At 39.7% G+C, this 25,303-nt stretch overlaps 1 protein-coding gene across 10 annotated transcripts in view; it reads right to left on the reverse strand.

The window, feature by feature from the left end:
- The window catches only part of FHIT (fragile histidine triad diadenosine triphosphatase), a 553,468-nt gene that overhangs the window by 207,770 nt on the left and 320,395 nt on the right, over positions 1–25,303 (reverse strand). The window contains exon 1 of one of the 10 annotated variants that reach the window (XM_069027661.1): positions 4,368–4,391. The exons of the other annotated variants lie outside the window; for them this stretch is intronic. Within the exon in view, the coding sequence (XP_068883762.1) occupies positions 4,368–4,376 (9 nt within the window). The 5' untranslated portion in view covers positions 4,377–4,391. Of the gene's footprint in view, positions 1–4,367; positions 4,392–25,303 lie in introns of those variants that run through there. 10 annotated transcript variants of the gene reach the window in all.

The raw sequence follows: 25,303 nt of genomic DNA on the forward strand, positions 1-25,303 counted from the left end.
GCACATGTGGCTCAGCATGTACATAAGACTGGTTTGTTGGCAAAGACATTCTTAGGTGATTTTTCTGATCTACCCTAACTTTAAAGCAATTTGGTAACCAGCTATTTGTAGCAAGCAGAGAAAAAAAACCTGCTGCAATTGGAAAAGAGAGCCTAAGTAAGGACTTTTAGTTTAAGTCCATTCCAAGCTCCCAGAAACTCCTCTGGGAACATATTTGAACACGTTTACTCGTGCTTGTGAACACTACTAAAAGGGTCTACCAGTTTTTCCAGTGCCCAGCACAGGGGAGATTACTATGCCCTAAAAGGTGCACAGCACTGATTTCCCTGTTGGTGACACAGGAACAAATGGGGTGCCCCTTCAGGCTTTACTTCCATTTCAGAACAACTTAGTCATAAGACTCCTAGCGTTCATGGAAGCAACAGATGCCAATTGTTCAATTTATTTCCTCCTAAATTAGGTCTATCCATCCTACTGCAACACAGTGTCAGGTGGAATGGGTACACCAAATGTGCAACCTATATAGCAAGTTCACAACCATTTTTGGTTTTGACTTGGGAGAATAATGATGATTTCCTAAGCTAATGCTTAGGAAAGAGATGATTAGACCTGATTTTGTTTTATTCTAGGGAATGAAACACAATAAACCCTACTAATTTCTGAGTGCTTTGGAAACAATTGCTCTTTCATTTAGATGATGCTTCTTGCTCTCAGTCTCAGGGAGGTAAATCCAAAGCAACTACTTGAAATCAGTGGAATAACCTCTTCAATCTGACCCTTTGTTTTCATAAGTTTATATAAAAAATACTTGACTAGCAAAAGCTACAAATTATAAATAACAATAAACTACAATTTTAGTTTGACAGAGGAAAAATTACCTTGATTTTACCCTAAAGAATAAAAAATTAAGCTTTTCCAAATAATGCCAAAAGTTCATGGAACTGTGCAGCAACAATTGCAGTAGGAGCAGCAAAACAAGCATGGCCTCAGTCCTGGGCACAGACATCAGCCTTTTAGAAAAGTCAAATCAGCAGCATCCCACACAGTTCTGCAGGATGCACACTGCCCCCCAAATAACACAGTGCTTCCTAACTCCTTACAGAGCAAAGAAGTCTATTTTCCATGACAGAAGCAGTATCCTGTTACCAGCCAGGTGAACTAATCCCAAGCTCTCCTTTCAATAGGATCCTACCCATATCCATTTATTACAATGCTGAGCTTTTCCCTCACCTATATTCATGACCTTCACATTTCCATGAGACAAGACTAAGTACTATCATCCTATCCAATTTCAATTATTGCTCTGATATTTTGTTGCTCAAAGCTGTCAAATTCAGTGTGATTCCACTCTCAAAGAAAGTAGTAAGAATGTGATTATCAGTGGGAGAAAGGTTTTGAACCATCTGCAAAAAATAGCAATAATAATGAAACAAGCTTTCCCAAAGATGCCATATATCACCTTTGTTTAATATTTTTGTTGGTTCCACTTAAAAAAATTAATGCCTTGGGAAAAAATAATTGGAAGTGTCTTTCTAGAGTACTGTAAGCACCCCCTTGGGGTGTTTATTATTCTAACAATTTCCCATTTTAAAATACACAGGTACTAACAATGAACAAATTATTACATTTCCTTTAAATGAACTGAAACAACAAAGATAATTAACTAAGAACATAAGCCTGATTTCCATATGGTAATACACATCCCAAGGGCAAAGCACTTCTCTTTTAAGAGATTCCCCACAGAATTCTTATCCACCTTGTAAGGGTAATTAACAACCACAAAACACAACTAAACTTGCTTAATGTCACAATACTCTGCAATGCATTACTTTTTCATGGGTGAATATGATCTGTAAAAAAGAGCACAGGACATTGGAACAACAGGGCATTATTTTCTGTCATGGAGAATGCTGTAACTGGCAGTATGATTCAAACTCTGAAAAGGTGGTTAGAGCAATGTTTACATTGAAGATTATGTCAAAAAGAAAGCTAAAATGAGAAGCATGGTTTCCCACTTAGCTAAGTGGTAGTTTATGGTATCTCCTGTGAACAACAATTTCATGGGGAAAAAATAACGGAACACATTGGTTAATAGGTAACTAATGTGTTAAAAATCAGGTTAGATAATGCAAACTGTAGTTTTATTATAATTATATTAGTTGAAGTAAACAGGACACAGAATACTAATACTTTCTTAGCACACACAGTGCATATTAAAATTCCAAAGCATCTTGTCTACACTACAATTTTAAGCTTGGAAGGTGTACCAGGCAACAAGCTTATTGTTACTAGGAACAATACAAGGAAGAATGGGGTAAGTGGAATGAAATTAAAACTCAAGACCTAAAACTAGGGTAAGCCCAGGGGAGCAGGAAAGGTAAAGAGACATCTTTGGATAGTCCAGGTCTGAGGTCCCCAACACAAGAACGACATGGACCTGTTGGAATGAGTCCAGAGAAGAACCATTAAGCTCCTCACAGGGCTGAAGAGCTTCTGCTGTGGAGACAGGCTGAGAGAGTTGGGGCTGTTCATCCTGGAAAAGAGAAGGCTTTGGGGAAACCTTGAGATCCCTTCTAGTACATAAAAGGGCTCCAGAAGACCTGGAGAGGGATTTTCCACAAAGGCAGGTAGTGAGAGGACAAGGGGTATTGCTTTAAACTGAAGGAAAGTAGATTTAGATTAGATATTAGGAAGAAATCCTTTCCTGTGGGGATGGTGAGGCACTGCCACAGGTTGCAGGCAGACCATGCAGTGATGAGTAACCTAACTCTGGCTAGTGGTCAGGTTTTCATGTTTTATTATATGGCTTCAGTGGGTGCAGTGTGGACCACTTTAAAGAACATTTTACGTGGGAGAAATCACTGAGCTGGAAGAAAGTGAATGATTGGCACAGGGCAGAAGCACTTTTTGCTTCAAGGCTCTGGCTTGTCGTTTGCTGGAAAATCTGTTTTATTAAATGCCATTCTCACTTCCCAGATAAGTCACTGAGGGATATGCCAGATTCTTTCCCAAATACTACTTGATACTCAGTGCTGATCACTGATGCGAGCACAACATCTCTTTTGATGTTCCTAAACACTGATGTGTATACATCTCCCAACACACCAAATGTTTATAAGGCTAAAAGAGAGAAAGATATCAAGTCTTTGGACAGAGAAAGGGCAGAGGAAACTGCTTTTATTTAAATACACAGATCAGATACTTACAGCTCAGGAAAACCCAAACTTGCCCTATGATTTTTTTTTACTGTTACAGCAAGTGTTACTTAAGTATAATTTTGGTAAATCAAATAAACACTACCAGGAGACAGGATGCAAGAGGTTAATAAGGTGTACTGTGTACCAGTGATATCCCAAGAGTCCTCACTGCAGCTTCTGGTCCATTCCTGTGAAATGCCTCTCTCTAACCTACCCACGCAGAGCAGGGCCAAAGTTTGCAGGTGACTTTGAAGGCCAAAGGAGCAAACAGAAGCTGACTTGGACACACATTTGGCTATAGATGCACACAGATGCATTTAGTTGAACTAAGGCCTCTCATTTGACTCAGCTGGTGTTTGTCAGATGTGACAGCTAAATACTGATATTGTCCACATCAGAGGCTATTTTTCACTTCTGCTGTACATGTCAAAGAAAATAAACATATTCCAGTGACACCCAGCAATCAGGCAGATTATCAGCATGAAAATTCTACTGTATTCAGGGACTATACAGAATGTTTTTCTGCTTAGTCCCCTTCAATCATACAAAACATATTAAATCATTTCTTCAAAAAGCTCATGGGCTCAGATCACCCTTAAAGTATAGCAAAGTGCTCTTACATCGAAGTCCCCTAACACTGATCATTTAGCACACATAGTACCTACAACAGTAAACGAAGTAGATTTACCATTAAAGCTGCAAAAATCAAGGATGTTCTACTGCAAGTCTATCCATCACCAGCACTTATTTCAAACAGCTTTTTCTGCAACTTAGGCTTGTATAAAAATTTTTCCAATCAGGCACTGCACAGATTACAGAATGACATGTAACAGTACAGCTCTAACACCTATCAAGCTTTACAGCCCAGTTTAAAAAAATAATGTGAAAATACCACCAACTAAGCCTTGTATCATATTTTTGTCTGTATCATCTGCATTACTGTTTTAATCTCCCTTATTTTTCCTTTGTACCAAAACCAATGACAAACTGCACACCCACATACACATTATCAAGAAGACTCACTACTAACCCTAACACATTATACTAATTATTTTCTACAAAGGAGTACATTATACTTGCTAATAACCAGCAGAAGATCATCATAAATTATATTTACAAACAGTAGAGGCAAGAGATAAACATTCACAACCCAAGCAAAGATGACTTTACCTGAAGCATAGCTCAGATGGTGAAGCGAAAGACCACCAATGCTTTCAGGCTCAGTAAATGCAGTCCATGCCGTGTTGCAGACATGGGCACACAAAATGCTAACTATCAGTTAATATCCAAGTGAAAATAACACCTCGTTCAGCTGAAGGTTCTGATTCCTGACAGCTGCCCCATGGGATTTGCCACAGCTCACAGAGGACCATCTCCAGGTGAGCCCCGGTCCCCACTCACAAGGTCTCCTCACAGCCCTCCCACTGGGGTGGCTTTGACATGCATCTTCTGGCCTGGAATTTCCCATCCTGCACAATGGTGCCTCAGGTACTAACACGTGCTCCTACTCCCCTCAAAATCTCCATAAGAGCACAGGCCACAGGCAGAGACATTAAGCTATTAGAGGGTGGCTTCTGTTCTTAGTCCCTTTCTGTGTTCATCCCTCCTGCATCCTCCAGAGCTCTGAGCAGGGCCAGCACCTCCCATCAGACACTTCTTCCCCCTGAGGCTGCTCCGTCCCACCAAACCCCTGGAATCTCTGGGGCAGCTGAGCCTCCAAGTACAGCTGAAGTGAGACAGTCAGGGCCAACGAGCCCAGGCAGGCATCAGGGCAGCCCTACAACACTAAGATCTTACAGCCACTCCAGATAAAGCTTTGTATCCACCTCCAACAGGTGATCAAAGGTAAAAGAACTTGGTCTTGAGGCAAGGTTTAATACAAGAACTGACAAATTCCAGCATGTTCAAAATTTTAACTGAAGCCTCACCTGCTCTTTCCTTCATAAACCCAGACCTTATCAAACGTGTTAGCAGTGTGATACCTCAGTACATCATAAAATATGTAAGAAGGTAGAGGATAGCAAAGCAAATGGCTCCAGAAGTAGTGAAATCCTTGATATTTCCTGACTTCGGGGTACTTCTTATTCTTAGTGTTGCATTAGTGTTATTTTCCAAGTGTTTGATGCAGTATTAACTAGCATCATGTTTTGAGGAATAGAGTTGTACAACACTGCCCAAAGGAAAGGGAAAATACCTTGAAATGAAATGTGTGATCATTTACAATGCCGAAAGCTTTCTAGCTACGGGCATTATTTCACAGCCAAGGTAAGCACTCTCTCCTAGGGGTAAAACTACACAGCTGGTGTTGAGAAAGGAAACTGGGCTTCTCTTTCCAGTCTACCCTTCTTAAACTCACATGCATGAGAATTGATCCAGCCCTGGAGGTAACAGGGCTGCCCCCAAACCAGGCCAGGAGCAGCCACAAAGGGGTTTTCCTCTAGGCAGCCCCTCCAGCCTCCTGCAGCACATTCCCTGCACACAGAAGTGAGCACAGCTGTAGCAAAACCCACAGAGCTGATGGACACACCTGATCAAGGAAGCAGAGAGGGATATGAAATTCAGAGTTGCCATGATGCTGCTTTAAGGCAGCAAGGTGCCACAGGCAAGTCACTGGAGTGAGCCCAGTATAAGCAGGGGAGAGAAGAAAGATGCTTCTTCCAGAGTCCATTAGCCATCCCAGTAACAGCAAACCATAGAGCAGAATCCAGACAGGGCTGGAGACAGGCACAAGCACAGCTCAGCTCAGGGCTGAGCTTAAACTTCAAGGCAGAAAGCTGAGGGGATGTGGGAGGAGGTCCCGGGGCAAAGAAGCACAATCAGAGCCCTGGAGATGGGCTGCACACGGGTGCGGGAGCCTTGGCAGGCGTGTCTGTCTTAACTGAGAAAGAAAGAGGGAGTGGCAATTTTGAGATCACTCTGTTTAAATATATTGTGAATTGCAGAGCTAAAACAAAAGACTTCTATAAGCCCTTCCTTTGGGCTCTCCAAACCCACCCCAGTTTGAAGAAGGCACAGCATAAGTGAGTACATACAACCTCCTCCACCAGCTGGAGCACACAGTGAAAAAATGAATTAACATTTGAATTAAAGTAATTAAATGTGTGTAGCATTATCAGACCAAGAGTTTATTTAATTTCCCACATTCCTTATCCCTGTAAAAGAAATTAAGTTTCATCTTATGAAGACTTGAAAGCTGGACAATCTCTGAGAAAAATATGCCTTTCAAGAATGCTAAAAATTGGAAAAATATATTCTATGCAGCATAAATAAACCTTAACCTACAAAGAGGCTGCCTTCAGCTATACATATATGAATGTGCAAACATATAATTGATGCATACATTTATTAATGCAAGCTCAGAAGCTTTACACCTTGTAGTCAAGTTGACATATGATATTTTTATTTTATTTTCCAATAGGAGAAAAAAGTAGTGCAGAACTGATAAAACTGTTTGAGATTAAATTGGATTTTCCACTACAGAAAGCTGTTTGGAGACAGGTATTCCAACAGTGAGAGACAGTACAAAAAAGTCTCTCAGAGCCTTAATGAGAGTGACAAGGGGAAAAAAGTGTCTCTGCTCTCCTAGAATGTTACTCCAAATGCTGTTTTTGTCATAAAATACTTCTGCTTCTTTGCAGAAACTATTTTCTTGTTGTTATTATTTTGCAGTATTTAGCTGAAAGGTTGGAACAAGAAAGCTGCATTATGTCAAAATATCTTATGTGCTATTCAAGCAAAATGTGGCACCAGTTTTGGGTGCAACACATAATAAACTCGTGCACTGATTCAAAGATCTACCTTCAGTATAATGAATATGAAATATTAGGGTTCCCATCACATTACTGAGGGCTTGGCATTATGAGTAAAGTTATCATAAGAAATATGGGATGGCAGTGGGTCTGGCTCCCAGACTGAGCTCTCTGCAGAAGTCCAGGGCTTCCTCCATGTTTCCATCCCTGCTCCACACTCATCTCCTGGCTGGTCAGGTCCTCCTTCCCCACACCATTGGGGCTGCCTGCAGCCCACAAACCCTTCTCCATGACTGAGGAACAGTTTGTCACTCCTTCTCTCATTCCTAGACAGAGACAGCTCACCCTGTCCCAAACACCCTCACATCCTTTCTACCTTTTCATCGATATTCCTCTTCTCCTTCATATTCTTCACCTTCATATTTCTCTTGCCACCAGTAAGGGTTTCTTACTCTCTCCACAGAGACAAGGTTAATTCCTCAATGCACACCACCTTCCAGCCCATCCCAGGATCTCTCAGCCCCTCACTCCATCACATCTCTGGATACACATGTACTTCCTTCTTCTTCAGGATGCTTATTATCTTCTGTTCCTCTGTGGCATCACACATCTTTTACTCCATTTATCTTTTATACAATTCTTGGATAAAGACAAAAGGAAAACCACAATTCCCCAAACTGTGTCACAAACTGCAGGACAAATTAAAAACTTCCTTTCCTTCTGCTCCTGGATCTCTGCAGTCTAGTAAGAGATTGAAGTTTAGACAAATTGAAGATCCCATTGAAGTTGTGAAGTCCCTTACAACCTGAATTATTCTGTGATTCTATGTGAATTTGATCAGCACTGGAGCTGGCAAAAAGGCAGTTGTGGCTCACATTCAGCTATGGTTGAAAAGGTGATGTTAACATATTTTTTCGGCCAGATCAGACAGTTCCATTATTATTGCATATGAAAAAAGTTCATTGAACCAGGGAGGTTTCATCTGAAACACATTCAGCTGAATGAACCATATTTTCTGGTTCAACTTTGTCATTTCACAACATAACTCTAAAGTCACACAGATCAAGAAAACTTCAGGTCAAAAAATTGTGTGCAATTTATGTGACTTTCCTGAAGTGCAGAAGGATAGCAGGTTGTTAGTGGTACTATTGACGGAGCAGGTAACGGGAATCTGTCCTTCCAGGGAAAAGCATTTGTGGGCTGAGTTATCAGTTAAATCCAAATACTTCAAGTCCAATACAGAGGATGCAGAGAGTAAATACAAACTGGCTGTGCAAGGTGCTAGAGAAGGGATTTGTTGTGTCATTCACCAAAGACCCACATGAGGAAGTTCTGATGCACTGAAAGTTGTAAACCCAGAATATATATTTTTATATATATATATATATATATATAAGATATATACACACCATTTTTTATGTAATCGTTAGTCCCATAACAGACCAGTTTCTCCCAGTAGCACATTAAGCAGCAAGATTAAAACTATTGTTTGGTTTGTTCCCTGATGCTCTTTAGAGAAGACTGTACCTTGAGTTCTGTGGCTCAATCCATTACAAACCCTGAAACAGGGACCTGTTTGTCGGGACATCCCTTCACAAGCAACATCCCACTGTGGTGGGCCATGCAAGGTTTGCATCCAAATGGAATTAAAACCAGACACCCCACACTGTCCAGTGGTTCTGCTTTTTGATTGGATCCAAGTGGCAAAAGAAGCTTTTCCTAGTGAATTGCACAGGCAATCTTAATTTCAGAATTTCCTAACTTCACTTCGGTATGTGCTTCTAAAATAATTTTGTGCACTATATAAATTACATAATATTTTATAAAAAACAATTTCAGGCTTTTGATGTTTGATAAATTTTAATAGTTCAACAATTCAGCTATATTCAGGCACAGGTGGTTACTGACAACCACCAATGCACTGCATGCATATCATCATTTATAGAAATCTATTGCTTTTTTCAAGATATTTAACAGTTATTTACCCAAATTACCTCAACCACTTTTTAAAAAGGAATTATCATCAAAATTCAGTGAAAAAATTTCAATTAATTTTGACTTCTGAGAGAAAGATCCACTTTCTGAAAACAAAAGAAACAGTTGGCAATAATTTATAGCAAATTCCCCTTGACTTCTCGTCAGCTTACATTCAATAACCACTTTGAATAGAACTAACCCATTATTCAGGGTTGTCTTAAGCTTCCTAATCTTCAGTATTTCCTGACTTCTGAGATGTTATTATTACCAAAAGATGGATGATAGTAATAACCAACTCTTTTGGAGGATGTACTTTAGGGATTTCATTTCCCCCTTTCAAATATCATTTATTTGTAGGTTTAAAGAAAAACAGTGATATGGAAATTAAAATCCATCTGTAAACTCCGTCAAATTATTCTATAGTAGATAGATACTGATCAGGAATTGATCTGATACAAGCTGAGGTCAGTGGAAGCTGGTTACTAGCTTTTAGGTCATGCTCTCTAGAGAGTGACAAGGATCCCCAACAAAATTATAGTAAAATAACTACACTGTGTCAGCATCTCTGTATAGGTCTATAGCACACATTTAGCATATTTTAAGTGTGTGAAGCCTTTGTTGGAGGAAACATAAAAGGATGCCTTGAAGCATTTTTCTGCCCAAACAGAAAGACTGGCCATTATCAGGGCAGAAAGGAAAGAGCAGCACCTGGAAGCAGTGAGGTACCACACACACCAGAGCATCATCTAAAAGGTTTTGGGCAAATTGTATTTCAGAGTAAGAACAAGAAGCACTCCTTGGAAACTGACTCAAAACTCAGAGATTGTCCCAATACTCCAAATTAATTAAAGCAGCAGAGGAAAACAGTCATGGATGTGACTCCAAGAGAAACTGTGATTCGTGTGCACCTAAAACCTGATAGAAAACTTGCTAGAAAAAGTCAGCTCTGAAATCATGGAAAAATGAAACCTCCTCTATTTATGCAAATGTCATTCTGAATAGAAAAGAAAAGTAGGCAAGTAATGAACAACTTGAGATCACATCAGAAAATGATGTCAGCATTCAGGGCTATTATTTGGGTCAAAGAAGCAAGAGAAGAGGAACTGAGCCATGGTGGTTTGGACAGAAGTGGAATAAATTGTACCCAGTAAGGAAGAGAAATACTGAGAAGAAATTTGTCAGGTAAAATATCTGAAAATAAGGGACCTAAGACCCTTTCTTGAAGGACCATCCTTTGATAAACTCAGAACACAGTCACACACTGCCAGCAAATATTCAAGTTTCACCTGCTCTGCCATACTCTCTAAAAACTAAAACAGGCTACTTTGCTGAAGTATTTTCTACATCATGAAAATACATAAGATAGGAATGTATAAACACAGAATAGAACCAAAAACTTTTTACCTTTCATTTGTCTAAGTGGGTCTAAACACAGTAAACCAATTTGAATTGTGCCTGTGCTGTTATGAAATCAACCATTTATCATTTAACTTTATAATTCTAACTGGTCAATAATGAGATGCCTTCAAAGGGTGGAACAGATATAATTTTTCAGGGAATTAGAGTGTAAGATGGCTTGGATACAGTTCATAGTAAGTGTTCAGAACATGAAATTTGGGATCAGTTTGTTTTAATTTGTCACTAAATGGAGGCCACCTGAAAATTTTCTTTTTTTAACTGAAACATGTACCTGTTGTAATCCAGCACAAAGCATGAATGATCACGGTTAGGAATATAAATTTCCCTCTCCATAAGTATTGTGCCTTATCTGGTAAATATTTGATTTTCCTACTGTTAGTCTGCATGCATTTGTTCAAATAATCACAGAGAGAGTAAACATGCAAACAGGTATTTCACTTGGCTACACATGGAAGAGGACAGCAGCAGCAATTTTGGAGCACAATGTAACCAGCTACAAGGGCAGTACTGTTATATCTGCAATATTATCACAAAAATGATAAATTAGAAAAAAGTTTACAGCATTCACAGGAAGTTCTGGTTATTTTACTATTTTATGTCAGTAATGATTAGTAAGAAAGTTTAACAAATTTGTACTATCAGGGATTGGTACAGATGTAGACTATTTTTTAAGGTCAGTTTCAGAATATGAACTAAGTGTTTCTTGATCATGAAGTATTTGTCTCTCTTGCTATCATCATACATACAAAAAGAACCCAATGATTTCTTTTTTATAGTAAGCATGTGCAAGCTTATTATATTCTATGTAATAAACAGAATTTATAAGCTGTAGAGATAGCATTTTTAATTGTTGCCTAGTAACAGTTACAGTTTTGGAACTGACCTTCATCTAAAAATAAAGAATATATTAAAAAGATAAAAGACAAGAAGACAGTATTGCTTATTAAAAATATAAAATGATTTTTAAATTATTGTGCTACCATTTCTAAAGCTTCATTTTAACTTCTTTCTATAAAATTCCTGGAAGAGTTAAATAATTCCCTTGTTAAGCCATTTCCCACTTCACCATCCAAGCTCAGATTTTATGAAGTGTTGCTAAAATACGACACAGAGGATGAGTCTGTCACCTTGACAGCAAAAGTGTCCTGGTTTCTGCTGGGATAAAGTTAATTTTCTTCCCAGTAGCTGGTAGAGTGCTGTGTTTTGGATTTAAGATGAGAATAATGTTGGTAACCCAGGGATGTTTGTGTTATTGCTGGGCAGTGCCTAAACAGAGCTGAGGCCTTTGCTGCTCCTCATCCCATCCCAGCAGTGAGGAAACTGGGGGCATGTCAGGAAGGTGGGAGGGGACACAGCTGGGACAGCTGATTCCAACTGATCCCAACTGATCTAAGGGATATTCCAGGCCACACAGCAGCATGGTCAGCATATAGAGCTGGGGGAACTGGCTGGGCATCAGTCAGTGGGTGGTGAGGAATTGAACTATGCATCCCTTGTTTTGTATAGTCTAATTATTTTATCATCATCATTAATTATTATTATCATTATTATCTTCATCATTTCTCTTTCCTGTCCTATTAAACTCTCTTTATCTCAACCCACAGATTTTAGCTTTTGTCTTCCAGTTGTGTCCTATCTCACTATTGGGGAGAAGGTGAGAGGGGGGCTGTGTGGTGTTGAGCTGCCTGCCAGGTTAAACCCCAGCAAAAAGCCAAATTGAAATCTAAAGTGAACTTTTGATGTCTGAGAAACTTCAAAGAATAACATAAAGAATTACCTATATGCACTGTGTTTGCTAAATGCATATTAAGTTTTGTTTTCACTGTAAATCAAATATGTATAAAATTTGCACTCACCAAAAGAAATTAGCAGGTTCTGGGGAAGTTCTTACTTGTCAGAATCATCTCTGACATGCAACTCTGGCTGGAAATCGTCTTTTGTGTGACAAAAAAAAATGCAGTCACATTTTTATAAGCATGAACAATTTTACATATGGTGCAATCTGACATATACAAAATCCCAGACTACAGTTCATCTTAGTTCCTCGACTATTCGGCTGTAAATATTCTGTGATGTTAAAACACATAGCTCTATATACATAGTTAAAAATTCTTTCCATGACTGCTGAGTATTTCAGCACTGAAACAGATCCTTCAACATTCAGAGGTAGAAAATCTGGGGACCATTTGCAGCAGTCATACATATTGAAGAACATATTTCTCCAAAAAAGGTATTTCCTAGGTTTAAAGGTTAATCAGATATACACCTAAAGGGCATTCCTTAAAGGGTTGTCTGTTTTCAGGTCAGTTCCCTTGTTTAGAAGGTTCAGCTCTAATTGAAGCAGTAAGTTAGCTGATTTTACACATTTGGATGGAAGAGGAAAATGGCTTTTGTGATGAGCATCTGCTGTTTTGTTAAAAATGTGGTTAAAGACATTAACAAAAGTGACATTACCAGCTGTTCGAATGTCAAACAGCTTAGTAAAACTGTTTTTTGTCAAATGACAACATATGACACCAAAATCAATTCCAAACCAATAACACTCTCTTAGTTGCAAAACAGGCTTCAATCTAGAAAAAAAATGTTAATTAAAGTACAAATTATACTTATTTCCCGTGGAAGAACAGAACACCAGATTTGATGACAAAACTCAACCTCTTTCCTAAATTCATAAAAGGCAGAATATAATTTACAATAAGTCCTCTGATGTATAAATAACACCTTATTCCCATAATACACCCATAATAGCAATGGAGCATGACAGGCTGTGCCTTGCAGGGTAATTAAACGTGGCCCTGGTGTTTCAAGTACAGTGGCCTTTGGACTTGCAGCTTACAAATCCCCCGCCCCTTTGTGCTGCAATCATCAGGCCAGCACTGCCTGGTGTGTGCTGCTGCTCCACTACCCCACGCTCCTGTTTGCATCATTTATAATTACCAGATTATTAGAAGGTGACACTTTAGCAGCCTTGTCAGCCAGCTTTCTTCTAAGGGGAAGATTATAGTCTTTGTGTCTTTGGGCCGATGGCTTTAATGTTCTCTAAAATATGACTTGGAAGGAAAGTAGCCATAAAATGAATTACCAAAATACAAATGGCATCATTTCTACCTTAAAGTCAGGCTCCAAGCAAAAGTGGAAAAATTTGCCTTCAACATCTTAAGCAACCTGTTAAGATCAGATAAAATCCTAAATGCTGGTTGGTGCACACCTTTATTTATGGATTTTTTAATTAGGAGAAAGATGTTTGAGAAGTGTTTGGGAAAATGCCTTCCCAAAACATACCGAGAATTACATGAGTAGAGAGACTCAAGGTAAGCTCAGTCCTCTGGGACAGCTATGCTGCAAAAGGGATCAGTGGGAGAAGGAGGGAAACAGCTGTGCCTTCTTGTTAACTAAATAAAGGACAAATGCTTTAAATCATGATCGATGTTTGCAAACTCACAGCCCTTGAAAAACATGGAAACTGGAATAATGGCTTCCAGATGGAATTGCCAGTACTGCTTAAGTGACCGAGGTACAGAAGTCTGGTGACATCCATTGGACTCCACCCTTTTGAACAGAAACCCAGTTTGTTCAGGACACATCATGGCAATGCTCATTTCTATATTAAACTCAGCCCACTAAAACACCGATTTCTATTAAAACATTTTAAAAATGTTATTTTCCATTTTGATCACCCAAACACATTTCAATACACATTTTTAGCCAGCTGCAGCAAAGAAACAGGATATGTAACATAAGTGTTTGTTGCTGTCCCCTCACACCACAGCATATGGTAGGTGAGTTACAGACACTTGTGTTGCTGCTGCAGCTCTTGAAAACTAAATTGTTACATTAGAACCATAGGCATATGCTATTTTCAAGCTGTAAAATACCTGCTTCCCTAAACACACAGATGCCAATAATCCCCATATGTCTTAAGATTTTGAGGAACTTTTAATAATTGATTAGCTCTGTGAAATGCAGATTTGAAAATGTAATGAGAAGAAGAGGAAAGAAATTTCTCACATTTTTCAAAATTAACTGAAGTGTTGAATCCAGCCCCCTTTGCAGGCTGAATTAATGTCCAGCACTCTGGACCAGGTCATTTCAACCTTTGTCATACACTCAAAGTTGCACTTTCCCTGCTAGAGGTACCATTGCTCTTTTCTACGGCTGATTAAATCCTAATTTGGAAATTATGCATGTTGTAGAGGATGGGGTGGGCCTGGTCCTCTCTCCTTGGTGCCCAGGAGAGGAGACACCTTCAGGCAAGTTGATTCTACTTGAGGACACAGAGAAAGAGGAAACCAGTAAGTGGCAAGAGTTGGGGGAAAACATGCCAGGGAATAACAAAGATTGTGCTTGAGGAAAGAAGGAGACAGACTAAAACAAGAAATAAATATCCAGTGGCAGTGGATCCTGATGAGGGAAGGAATGCAACTCTTGCACCAGTATAGGAAGCCCAGAAGCCAGTTGCCTTGGATTCCCCTTCAAACAGTCCCTGTTGATCTCCTGGAAATTCCAGTAAAAGGGAGAGTTGCCTGGTAGAAGCAACAATTATCTGAATGCACTGTCTCTGCAGACCTGTTTGCAAGGCCTCACTTACTTATAAGCAAATCATTATGTACAGTAAATATAAGGGACTGAACTCACACAGTGCAGCCATTAATCTAATGCTCCCACTGCATCCACCTAGGGAATAAGATGCTTCTCTCTCCAGCCATCTGCAGAGCTACGGATTCTCCTCCTACAACTTCTTGCTTTAGCTTGCTCTAAAACATCACACACGCATGAGAGAGAGAGAAAAAAATCAAGACATACATATTCCATAGCAATTCATTAGGATTTCCTACCTGCTGTTATTATTGATTACTAACTGTTTGTCCCTGCTGCAAACAGAATTTATATTCTGCATGTTAAAATGAGGGACTGCCCAGGAAACTAAGAAAAATAATGCAAAAGGCTGACAATACAGATCAAACACTCAAAACAAAACACACAAAGACAGCAGCAGACCAATTTCTAAGTGTAGGATTAACCTGTAAACTTAAAGCTTAACCACTTTGTATGGTTTTATCAGGACACAATATAATAATAAAATACAACAGCAGGCTACAATGCTCCTGAGTCTGCCATTTCTCCCCAGCTGTGCAGCAGCATGTTACACCGGTGAAAATTAGAAAGCAATGTAACCTCAGCTGACAGGTTTATTAAGACACAGAAGACATTACACAAGCCCTTTTTGACATTATAATCACTAACTCAGTCAGGAGCAGAAACCTACTTGCTACCATTATTGGAAGTAATTGGTAAAAAGAAAAAGCAGAAAAAAAAAGAGGAAAAGAGTAAGCAAACAGCCGTGTAAATGTCATGTTAATTATTTAGGATACAGTTGCTTTCAGCCACATAGATTGCATCCCATCTGTACTTGGGTGGTTTTCAGTGATCAAAAGGAAAGACCCAGTGAAGGAGTCTGCTCTGACCTTGCTCCCTTAGCTCAACTGCTCTTAGCTATGTTACAGAAACAGTTTGTGTTCCTGTTGCACAGCTAAGGCTGCACCACTGCTACCAGAGTAAGTCCCAGTTTGCAAGGATTTATATTTAAATTACACAAAATTGCTCTAAGCTGGGAGTTGGTACACACAGCCACCATGCGACTCCTTTTTCTTTTTTCTCAACCAAGTTGGATTTTAACTGAGTTGTCTAGTATTGTTATTTGTGTTAGGGAAGAAGAAAGATTAAATGCGTTTATGGCTTTCTGGACTTACCTATATGGATTTCAACCCTTAGATATGTCAGAAAACATGAATTCAAGAGAGTCAAAATTTCTGGAAAACACGTAAGTAGTTTTCAGCCTTTCACCTGTGGGATACCATCTAGTGCAGGTCAAAGGCAAGTAAAACCTGTTGTATCCCACATTTAAATCCCTGCTCATTGCCATTCTTCCCACGCCATCCCACTGCTGAAACCAAAATGGCAGGTACTGAATGACAGAAAAGCACAATTCCTGCTTTTACAGTTTGCAATCAACATACAAAGACCAGGGAAAAAAAATAAAAAAAAAACAGGTCAATGGCAAGTACAAACTAAACCAAAGAAACTAAACTAAAATGGAGATATAAACTGTCTGCTGAGGAAAAATCTTACCATCTTTTTATTACGTGTGCAGCCCTCTTAGAGTTTGGGTTGTCTGAAGAGTGGGGTGGAAGACTGTCAGACTGTCTAGCTTTTAACCTTTTCTTTCTCTACTCCATTGTTTAAGAGAGTCAAACACTCTTCATCCAACTATTCCCACAGCTCTAGAAAACACTTCAAAACAAGACTAAGAGAGCTACACTTTCAGGAGTGCTCAGACGGTGCTTTTCTCACTGTGCTCTGTGTGTGAGCACACATGGAAATGCTGCCCAGAATACCCTTTCCTGGGGAGAACCAGACAGTAACTTAAACAATTTCAGTCTCAACACGTATTTGAACTTCTTCTTTTGCTAATTTTTGTTCTGCTTCTCTGGGCAGGACCTCTCTTTCTCCCTGTGTCCTCAGAGAGCCTGGAGCCTCAGGCATGGCCTGTGTAGACCTTTTGAAACTGCCTCTGGCTCAAATGATTGTTTCTCTCTGCCCTCAGGCTCAACACAGGTATCTGGCATGAACTGCAAAGGACAAAAGCTTTGCTGTTAAGGGGCACAAAGTGAAGGTGCTCATAGTTGCAGTCTCCTCCATGGATTTCTCTAGGGCCCAAACCCAGTTCACTTATAACACTGATCTAGTCCCATATGCCATAGAAATCAGACATTAGTAAGTGCAAATAACAGCTTGTGAGTTCATGAACCCAGAGCTCCTCTGTTAACTTCAAAACGGGGGCCACCTTCAGTGTGTTACTGCAGGTACTTGCATGGCTGAAAGGAGATTTGAAAGTTCAGAGAAATGTACTCAATTTATTTTATCTACAAATTTTTCTGACTAACAATAAATGCAAAGATGAAAAACATTTACTATCCTGGATTTCCCAATTTCTACTAGACTGTGCCACAAGGGTCCATTTAATTCAAAGGAATTGCAAAAAGACTTGAATATACTTCTGATACTAAGCAGCCTCTGTAAGCATTACATATTCAATATACCTACAAATATCTTTCAAAGATGATATAAACACATATGATGACATGACTCAGCTAGCTTTACTTTAAAAAGAAATCATATGAAGGCCTTAGATACTCCCATTTGATAGACATGATAATGTACACCAACCCTTGTGCCCTGGGGGGACTTAGTGGATGATTTAAAAGGTATAGAAATGCTTGTGTTAGGAGAGCCCTTTAATTTATTTATTTTGCCTTTAGAGCCTTCTTCTGAAGAATTCTCTGCGAAGATCTCAGGAAAGGTCATATTGCTTGGAATTTTACACCTCGTACAGAGTCCTCCAGAGAGCTACCTGTGCCAGCAGTGAATAAACATTCCTTAGTGCTGTTTGCTCCCCACTTACCTCAGCAGCCTGTGAGGCAAGAGCAGACCTCTGCTTTCCCTTGCAGGATTCATTCCTTTCATTCTAATGACTGTGAGCTAAGACAAGATCTGCTTTTGTTTCCTCTCATTTCCAGCTGCCTTTTTCCTTTGTCAGAACTGACAACTTAGAGGACAAACAAAACACTGAGTAAGAAACCCTGTTTGACCTTACTGCCAAGAGTCTTACAAAATTAATGCTTACAGCTATTTATATGCATTGGGAAATCACTGTTTCCCCTTTAAGTTTACACATTTCAAAATGTCTTTTTCTAGCTCTTTGGACATCACCAAACTTTGACAGCTTTTCACAAGCCATGATTTTTACTTGAAAAAACATACCAGGACTGACAAAAAATTTATGTTTCTCAAATACCAAGTGAGAGACTGTCCAGTCACCTTTCAATGGGTTGATTCATTCTACCCAATTCCAAGCATAAAACATTTTCCAAAAACACAGCTTCCAAATGCACCTGTATTACACTGTATTTTCTGCTCCAAATCTATACCAATGCCAGTCATTAATCCAGCAATAGTTTCTATCCAAAACACAGGGGCATCCTCTTGTCTGTCCTCTTAGGAATTACAGCTGATCACTGTGCTAACCCTATCACTTGGAATGTTTTGCAGGCCCAGGTTATTTTCCCAATAAAAGTTTCTCTTTTACTAGTAGTTGTAACAACTGACTATTCAGTTAAAAAAAAAAAAAAAAAAGACAAGAATAAAATAGAATAAAGAAGAATAATGATTGCACACATTATTCTGTTCCCAATGAAAGAAGTATTTGTGTACAACTGTACATCTGTACTCTTTAGTTTATCAGTAGAATTGGACACAAAGTCATTTGAAGTTTAAAAGTCAGAGAGTGCTTCTTTAACAACTGATACTTTTCTCTAAGAAAACACTTGAGTTTGAACAGTTATGGTCTTTCATTCCTTTAAAAAATAAAAAACTGAATTCTGTTTTAAAGCTCCTAAGGAAGAGCACCACAAGCCCTGAAGAAATCAGATTAGGAAGACCAGTTTGACATGCTGGGAATTATCAAGCAAACTTTATCAGATGTCCAGCCCTTGGGTACTTGCTTGAAACTGTGCCAGGACATTCTGTAACACCAGGTAAAAGCATGTATGTGACCTAAACAGAGAAAAACAGCTTAATCTGTTGACCGTGCCAATGCTAGACATTACCTTTTGACAGAAAGGGAAAAGGAATGCTCAGATTTAATAAGGAACAGATGTCATTTTCTCTCTAGTAGGAGACTGGCATCAGGGAAACGTTTGAAAAATTGTTAAATCAGCTGTTGTGGCAGCTGAACATCCTTGAGTGTAGCCAATGTGATCTAAGCCTTCACAATGTGATTTGAAAATCCCACAAAGCAACCTGGACTGGAAATTGCAGTGAGGGTAAAAGCATAGCTTCTAGGTCTTTAAGTACCAGGTAGAGATTGTTCTTTACAGTTGCTTCCTGCAGAGGAGGAGTTGGAAAAGTGGGGACTGTGAAAGGAAGCCCTGTCAATCAAATTTTACAATTATTTTTTCAATGGTTTATTTTCACCCCAAAGCAATGCAATTCACCTCAGCAGGAAAAGTGCCTGAAAATCTTCAGAAATGTCAAAGACCACTTCAGTACTAGAAAGGTAGGTAACATGCCATGTGTGTGTCATTAGGCTGGCAGTCAGGGCTGCACCAATACAAGGTGAATGACGATACAGATGTTGCTTTTTTATCCCTCCCCCCTTTTTATTTTTTTCCCAGCAGTAGAGCCCCAAAAGAGCCATTAGTGAGAAATACAGGTGGAGTAAAGACAGCTGGAATGATACACTATCAATGGATTGAAAAATAAAACTATTGATTTTATAGACATGCTTAGATTTCTTAGTAGCAAATTGCATCTTTGTAATGCCTTTAATTTCAAGTGCTCTTCTGACTGTACACAGAAGAATCAGGATACCCTCAGCTAAAGTGCAGCCAGCTCTCAGGTCACTGACAGTAACTCTTACAGAGCTTCCAAACCTCACTGAGCCGGGCTGCAGACCTTCAGTACAAGGACCAAAAAACCCACTGTGTATAATCTTCACTGGGTATAATCTTGTGTGGGAAGCAAAGAAAAATATGGTAATTATGGTGCAGGAGGGGGAATATAGATAAAATAAAGTGTAATCCTGAAACTTGTAATTTACCCAGGATACAACATTTTACATATTATGTTCAGTAGGCTTAGGAAGAAGAGCAATGCAATTGTCAGGCATTAGTGGAGCCCAGGAGGTCCTCATTTACTCTGCAAGACTAAAAGTTCTGGACAAGCTTTGATTCCTCAACATCCTGCAACAGTTGCCACATGTGAAACCCTGAAAAGGCAATTTCTGAGAAAACAAATGGTGAAAAAACCCTAGTGATGTATAGAGCTGAATGTGAAACCTGAGGGACATTTATTCCCTTTACATCCTGCTTTGTCTAATGATATATATGCATCCCTCCCATAGATTGGGCTCCACTAGGTTGCTGCTGAAAAGGATTTACAACATCCATTTGAACAGCAATATCACAGGATAATTGTTGTTCCATTGGATTTTGGTTGAATATTTACCTGTACTTTGGAACCACAGGCTGAGCAGGAGCTTTCACAGATGTATGAGTTCTCAGCAATTCTTATAACTAGCCAGAATTCCAGTGTGTGACACAAGGGTTAAGATTTCTCTTTCCAACCTCCCCTAATGGCTGGGAAAAATCTTCCTGGTTGTCTCCTCAGCTTCTCTGCTGCACTCTCTCCAAGCAGCATTTACACTTGTCAGAAAGCTGTGCTATTACTACACTCTCGAATTTTATCTTGCATAGCCAAAATGCTATGTTAGGCCTATCTGCAAATTTCAGCCCAGTGCACTGCAGCATGTTCATAAAACAGAATTTCATACACACAAAGCCAACATTAATATGCAGCAGTTGAAAATGGATAATCTCGGTACACTGAATGCCAATGCTGTAAAACTGTGAGATACACTAAACTTGGATATACTGTCCCATTAAATACAAAACTAATGTTACTTTAGTGGTGAAACAGAGCATCAGAATCACCAGAACTGTGTTCTCAGTGTTACAGTGGGAATAATTACAGGGTATTGAATACATTATGGAGGGAATTTGACAATGTGAAGCAATGATGTAACAAGGGAAGTGCTTCCATACAGTTTCTGCTCTTAAGTCCTTTGGGTAACAGTGACAGAAAAAATAAAGAGGGTAAGAGACAGAGAAAGAACACTAAACTCTTTCTAATCACCTTAAGTGTACATTAGAGAATCTGACTGCAGCATTAGTGAAATTACACAGCATAGCTCAGATCAGAGGGACTGGATTTAATATACAGAAGCCTTTCACAGGCTGCACTGAGGATAATATGGTAAGGAACATTGGGCTGGAAATTTGCAGGCTGAAAAAACACACACTGTACAGTTTCATTAAAAGTTTGAGAGCAGCTGATATTCTCAGTAACAAATCTTTTAAGAAGCTGCAGCAGTGAGACACAAACTAACACAGTCTTAAGCTGGTAGCAATTACACAACAGTTTAAATACAATACATGACTGGCCAGGAGAGGAATTACCATATTTACAGACACTCTGGGCAGCCTATCTTAGAGACATCAGGACTAGTTTGGGATATAAGTTGTTGGAAAACCCAAAGATGACCTTTGACAAAACCAGCCTAGAAAGAACAACGCAGAAATTGCTCAAAGCAGAATAACTGAACATGAAACAATGCTGACTTACATTGTAGTCCCAAGGCCCAGACAATTGGCAACCAGCAGTTGCATGTCAAAAAAGAAGAAACATCTGGGAAGGCAGATGCCATACAAGAAAATGTTTGTTTGTGAGTAAGATGGGGACTGTGCAGTGGGGGAGAGTGTGTGGGTGTGTAACAGACAAATGCTGTAGCTTACATCCACACAAAGGTGTTGGTTAGGCAGAAATTCTGCTATCCAGAGCAGTGCACCATGACAGAGCTTAAACTAGGGAAAGAGAAGGTGTACCATAGGAATTGGAATTAACTAGGTCAGTGCCAAAGCTATCAACCCAGGAAATGTCCATGTGAACAACAAGAGGTCAAGAGATCAAGTCTGGCAAGGAGGATCCCCATACTTACTATCACATCTCTCCATAACTTTCACCTCTTTCCACAATTATCAATACGAAGAGAAGCACTGGATTTTTCCCTGCACAGATGAGAGAAGAGACACACAAAAGGGTACAGCACAAAGGTAAATATGTGGAGAGAGGTGCAGAATGATGGGCAACAGATAGGAGCAGAACATCAGTAGAAGGAGAATTTTGTAGGGAAAAGGAGGAATTACAAAGACAAGTGTTCAAAGGATCTGGAGGTTGTCACACAAGTAGAAAGAGCAGAAACACACAAAGAGCTGAGGAGGCAGCATTCATCTCTAATAAAAGAGCAGGCAATGAGGCATATAGCAGAGACACAAAGAGAAAAGAGGGACTGGAATAGGAAGAAGTGTTTGCACACTTTTTCTGGAGGGTGAAGAGGGTTCATGAGCATTCATGAAGGTCTGCAGCAAATGATGGAATGCAGACAGAACCTCTCCCTCCAATCCTTTGGTCCACATTAACTGACTTCTAAGACATGCTATAAGGCTGTGCTGTAGTTTCAGGTTAAGGCTGTGAAATGGGGAGAGCTGTTCATTAAGATGGAGCAGTATTTTATACCATGTGGTAGGCTGTTGGTCTGCTGTGATGCACTGTGTGGTGTTTGCATTTACAGGAGTGCCAACAGCATAGAGAGATGCTTTATTAAACAAACTGTGGACATCTTAAAAGTCAAAGGTACATGAATGTGCCAACACAAGGGAAATACTACCAGTGGTTTTTTTAAGAGCAGAAAAAGCCCATTCACACAGATCAAATGTGGTTAAGGAAAATAAAGCTAAACTAGGCCAAGATTAAGATTGATACACTGCCTATTTAAGCAATTGCAGAAGAAATGCTGAGCTTCATTCTCAAAGGGCAGTACTCACACCCTGGGCACTCATCAGAACTGGAATCCTGTATTTTATCCCCAGCTGAAAGAAGCCATTGATACAATCCGTGTCTGTAACTCTCATCTGCCTGCCTGTATCTCACCCTTGGCCGAGACCACAGCCCATCCAGCACACAGGCAGTGAAGCTAATATCTCTTTTTTTCTGTCAATAAAACCAGTGGTAAGCTTCATTCTGCCAGAGTACTCAGAGCTAATATGGACATCCTCAGTCCTCCAAAGCAGGTTATGGGTAACTGGCATGACCAGAGGTAAAGCTGGCCAAAGAACATCTGCTGAATAGTTAGGAACATAAATACATACAGGCTGATTATTTGAAAAAGGGCTGTCAAGTAATCCTTCTCAGAAAGGGTTAAAGATCCAGGAAGAGGGAGGTGCACCTCTGTCCTTTTGACCACAGAGAGGTCTCTGCTGAGAGGATGAGGACTGCAGCCAGAGCTCTCTTTGTCTTAAGCTCCAGAACAGTTCATACATAATAAAGGCTCTCAAATAGGCAGCACTGCTACTTGAGAAAGGAAATTACTTCTGCCTACTATCCTCCAGAATCCCTTTCTACACAGCTTGGGGAAGGGTCATGGGCTTGCACAGTCATCCACTATCTCCCAGAGAAGAAAAATGCCCCAAGCATCTGAGGCTGGTGAGAGCACAGACAGGCTGGGAAGATCAGAGAGCGTAATCTCAAAAAGTAACAGGGAAGACAGATAATGCATCAACTTAACCAGGTGTTGTCAAATCAAATCAGAAACGCTGCTGCTACCCAGCTGTGAGTTAATGTAGGTCAAGACACTCCATTCCTCTCTTCTATATACTCTACCACATTTGCTATGTAGATAAATGCAAAACAAACAGCACTCTAAAAACAGGATGAAAAGCCAAAAAGACTACTCAGATTGTGCCATGAGCAGGTAAACCAGCAGGAAAGCAACAGCTCTCAGATTTGAGAGATGAGGTATATTCATATTGCTTAAGATTATTTGTTCTATTTTCAGGGTACAATTTAATTGCTCTTAGTTGACAGGTTAGAGAGCAGTGCCACAGGGTGTAATGTATTCACAATAAATATAGATATATGACCAAGGCAAAGCTTTTCAGTGGAATTTACAGAGGTGATAAAAAAGGTCATACCAGAAATGCAGTGACCAAATCAAATTACAAGGCCTCTTGATAGATCATGCACTCAGGTACATATAAATTAACTCACTCTGTAACAAGCCTTTTTTAAAACCAGCACAAGCCAAAACCAGCAGAAGCTTAGTTGCAGTTGTGTTACACAGTTATCAGTTAAAAGGCCTAATTAAAAAAAATATTAATTCTAATTTTTACCTAAAGGTAGAAAATATTGTGGCCCAATTGAGGCCCAATGAAGGAAAATGATGCATAAAAGAAAGATGCATGGGGAGCTGTTTTTAATAAAGAAAATTTTAAAAATACAACCTCATGCCTCTCACCTGCAGTGGACTCATCATGAAATGACATCTAAGCTTTTTGTTTGCCCAAGTTAAGGACATATTCGCTCCTTTCCTCATTTCCTCACCATTGTGTGACTTGAGAAAATGGAGGAGGAAGAACTGCAAGTGCTACAAGTTAGAGCAGAAACTGAGCAGGGCTATAAGAACTTCTGCTACTGTGTAAATCATGATTGCAAGCATCAGGTTATTCTGCTTAAAACCACCTTAATACAGGAACTTTTAAAATACTGGTATTTGGTAAGTCACATCTTCAGCACTTCAGTGTTACTGAACCTTTTTCCTCTACAGGCTTCCCTTTCCCCTGAGTCACAGCAGCAGCTTCTCTCTTGTGGCAATAACCCCATTCAGGCAGAGTTTGAGAAGCTGCAGCCCAGCCCTGAGCTATGCCCCTTCAGCAGAGACTCTGTGACCAGGTATGTGAAGCAACCTGCTCTAACTCAGAGCAAAGGAAAACACTTCTACTTAAATCATCTCAAATTATTTAAGGCCACCTTACTGTGATTTGCACTGGAAGAAAACCCGGACATGCTTATGATTCCCTTTATGAGGAGAGCAGCAGTTCCCAGCTGTCACTGTGGTCTGCCCCAGTGTGTATTTTCACATGATTTCACTTTTTCAGACAAGGGTGTGAATCTTCCTCAGCTGTAACACAGAAAGATTGGGACAACTGGCTTCTCTTCAGGAAAGCTCAAGGGCAGTGTCTCAGCTGAAATTACTCCACCTGGACCCTGTTGTGGTATGATACTAAGATCAGTGTGGATAATGATGGACTGCAGGGAGATTCTAGCATCACTAAATGTATGAAAATCTGTCAGTTTTTACTCCTGGACAGTAATTTCACCAATGTCTCATGAAGTGCGGTGGGAAACAAACAGGTTTTCCTGACAAATTAATTGCTGAAAGGGAAAACAGCCCAAATGAGCTTAAAATAGACTGGAAACAGAAGCATTTCAATGATGAAGAAGACAAGG

This window comes from Aphelocoma coerulescens, chromosome 12, assembly GCF_041296385.1.
Source record: "Aphelocoma coerulescens isolate FSJ_1873_10779 chromosome 12, UR_Acoe_1.0, whole genome shotgun sequence".
NCBI lineage: Eukaryota > Metazoa > Chordata > Aves > Passeriformes > Corvidae > Aphelocoma > Aphelocoma coerulescens.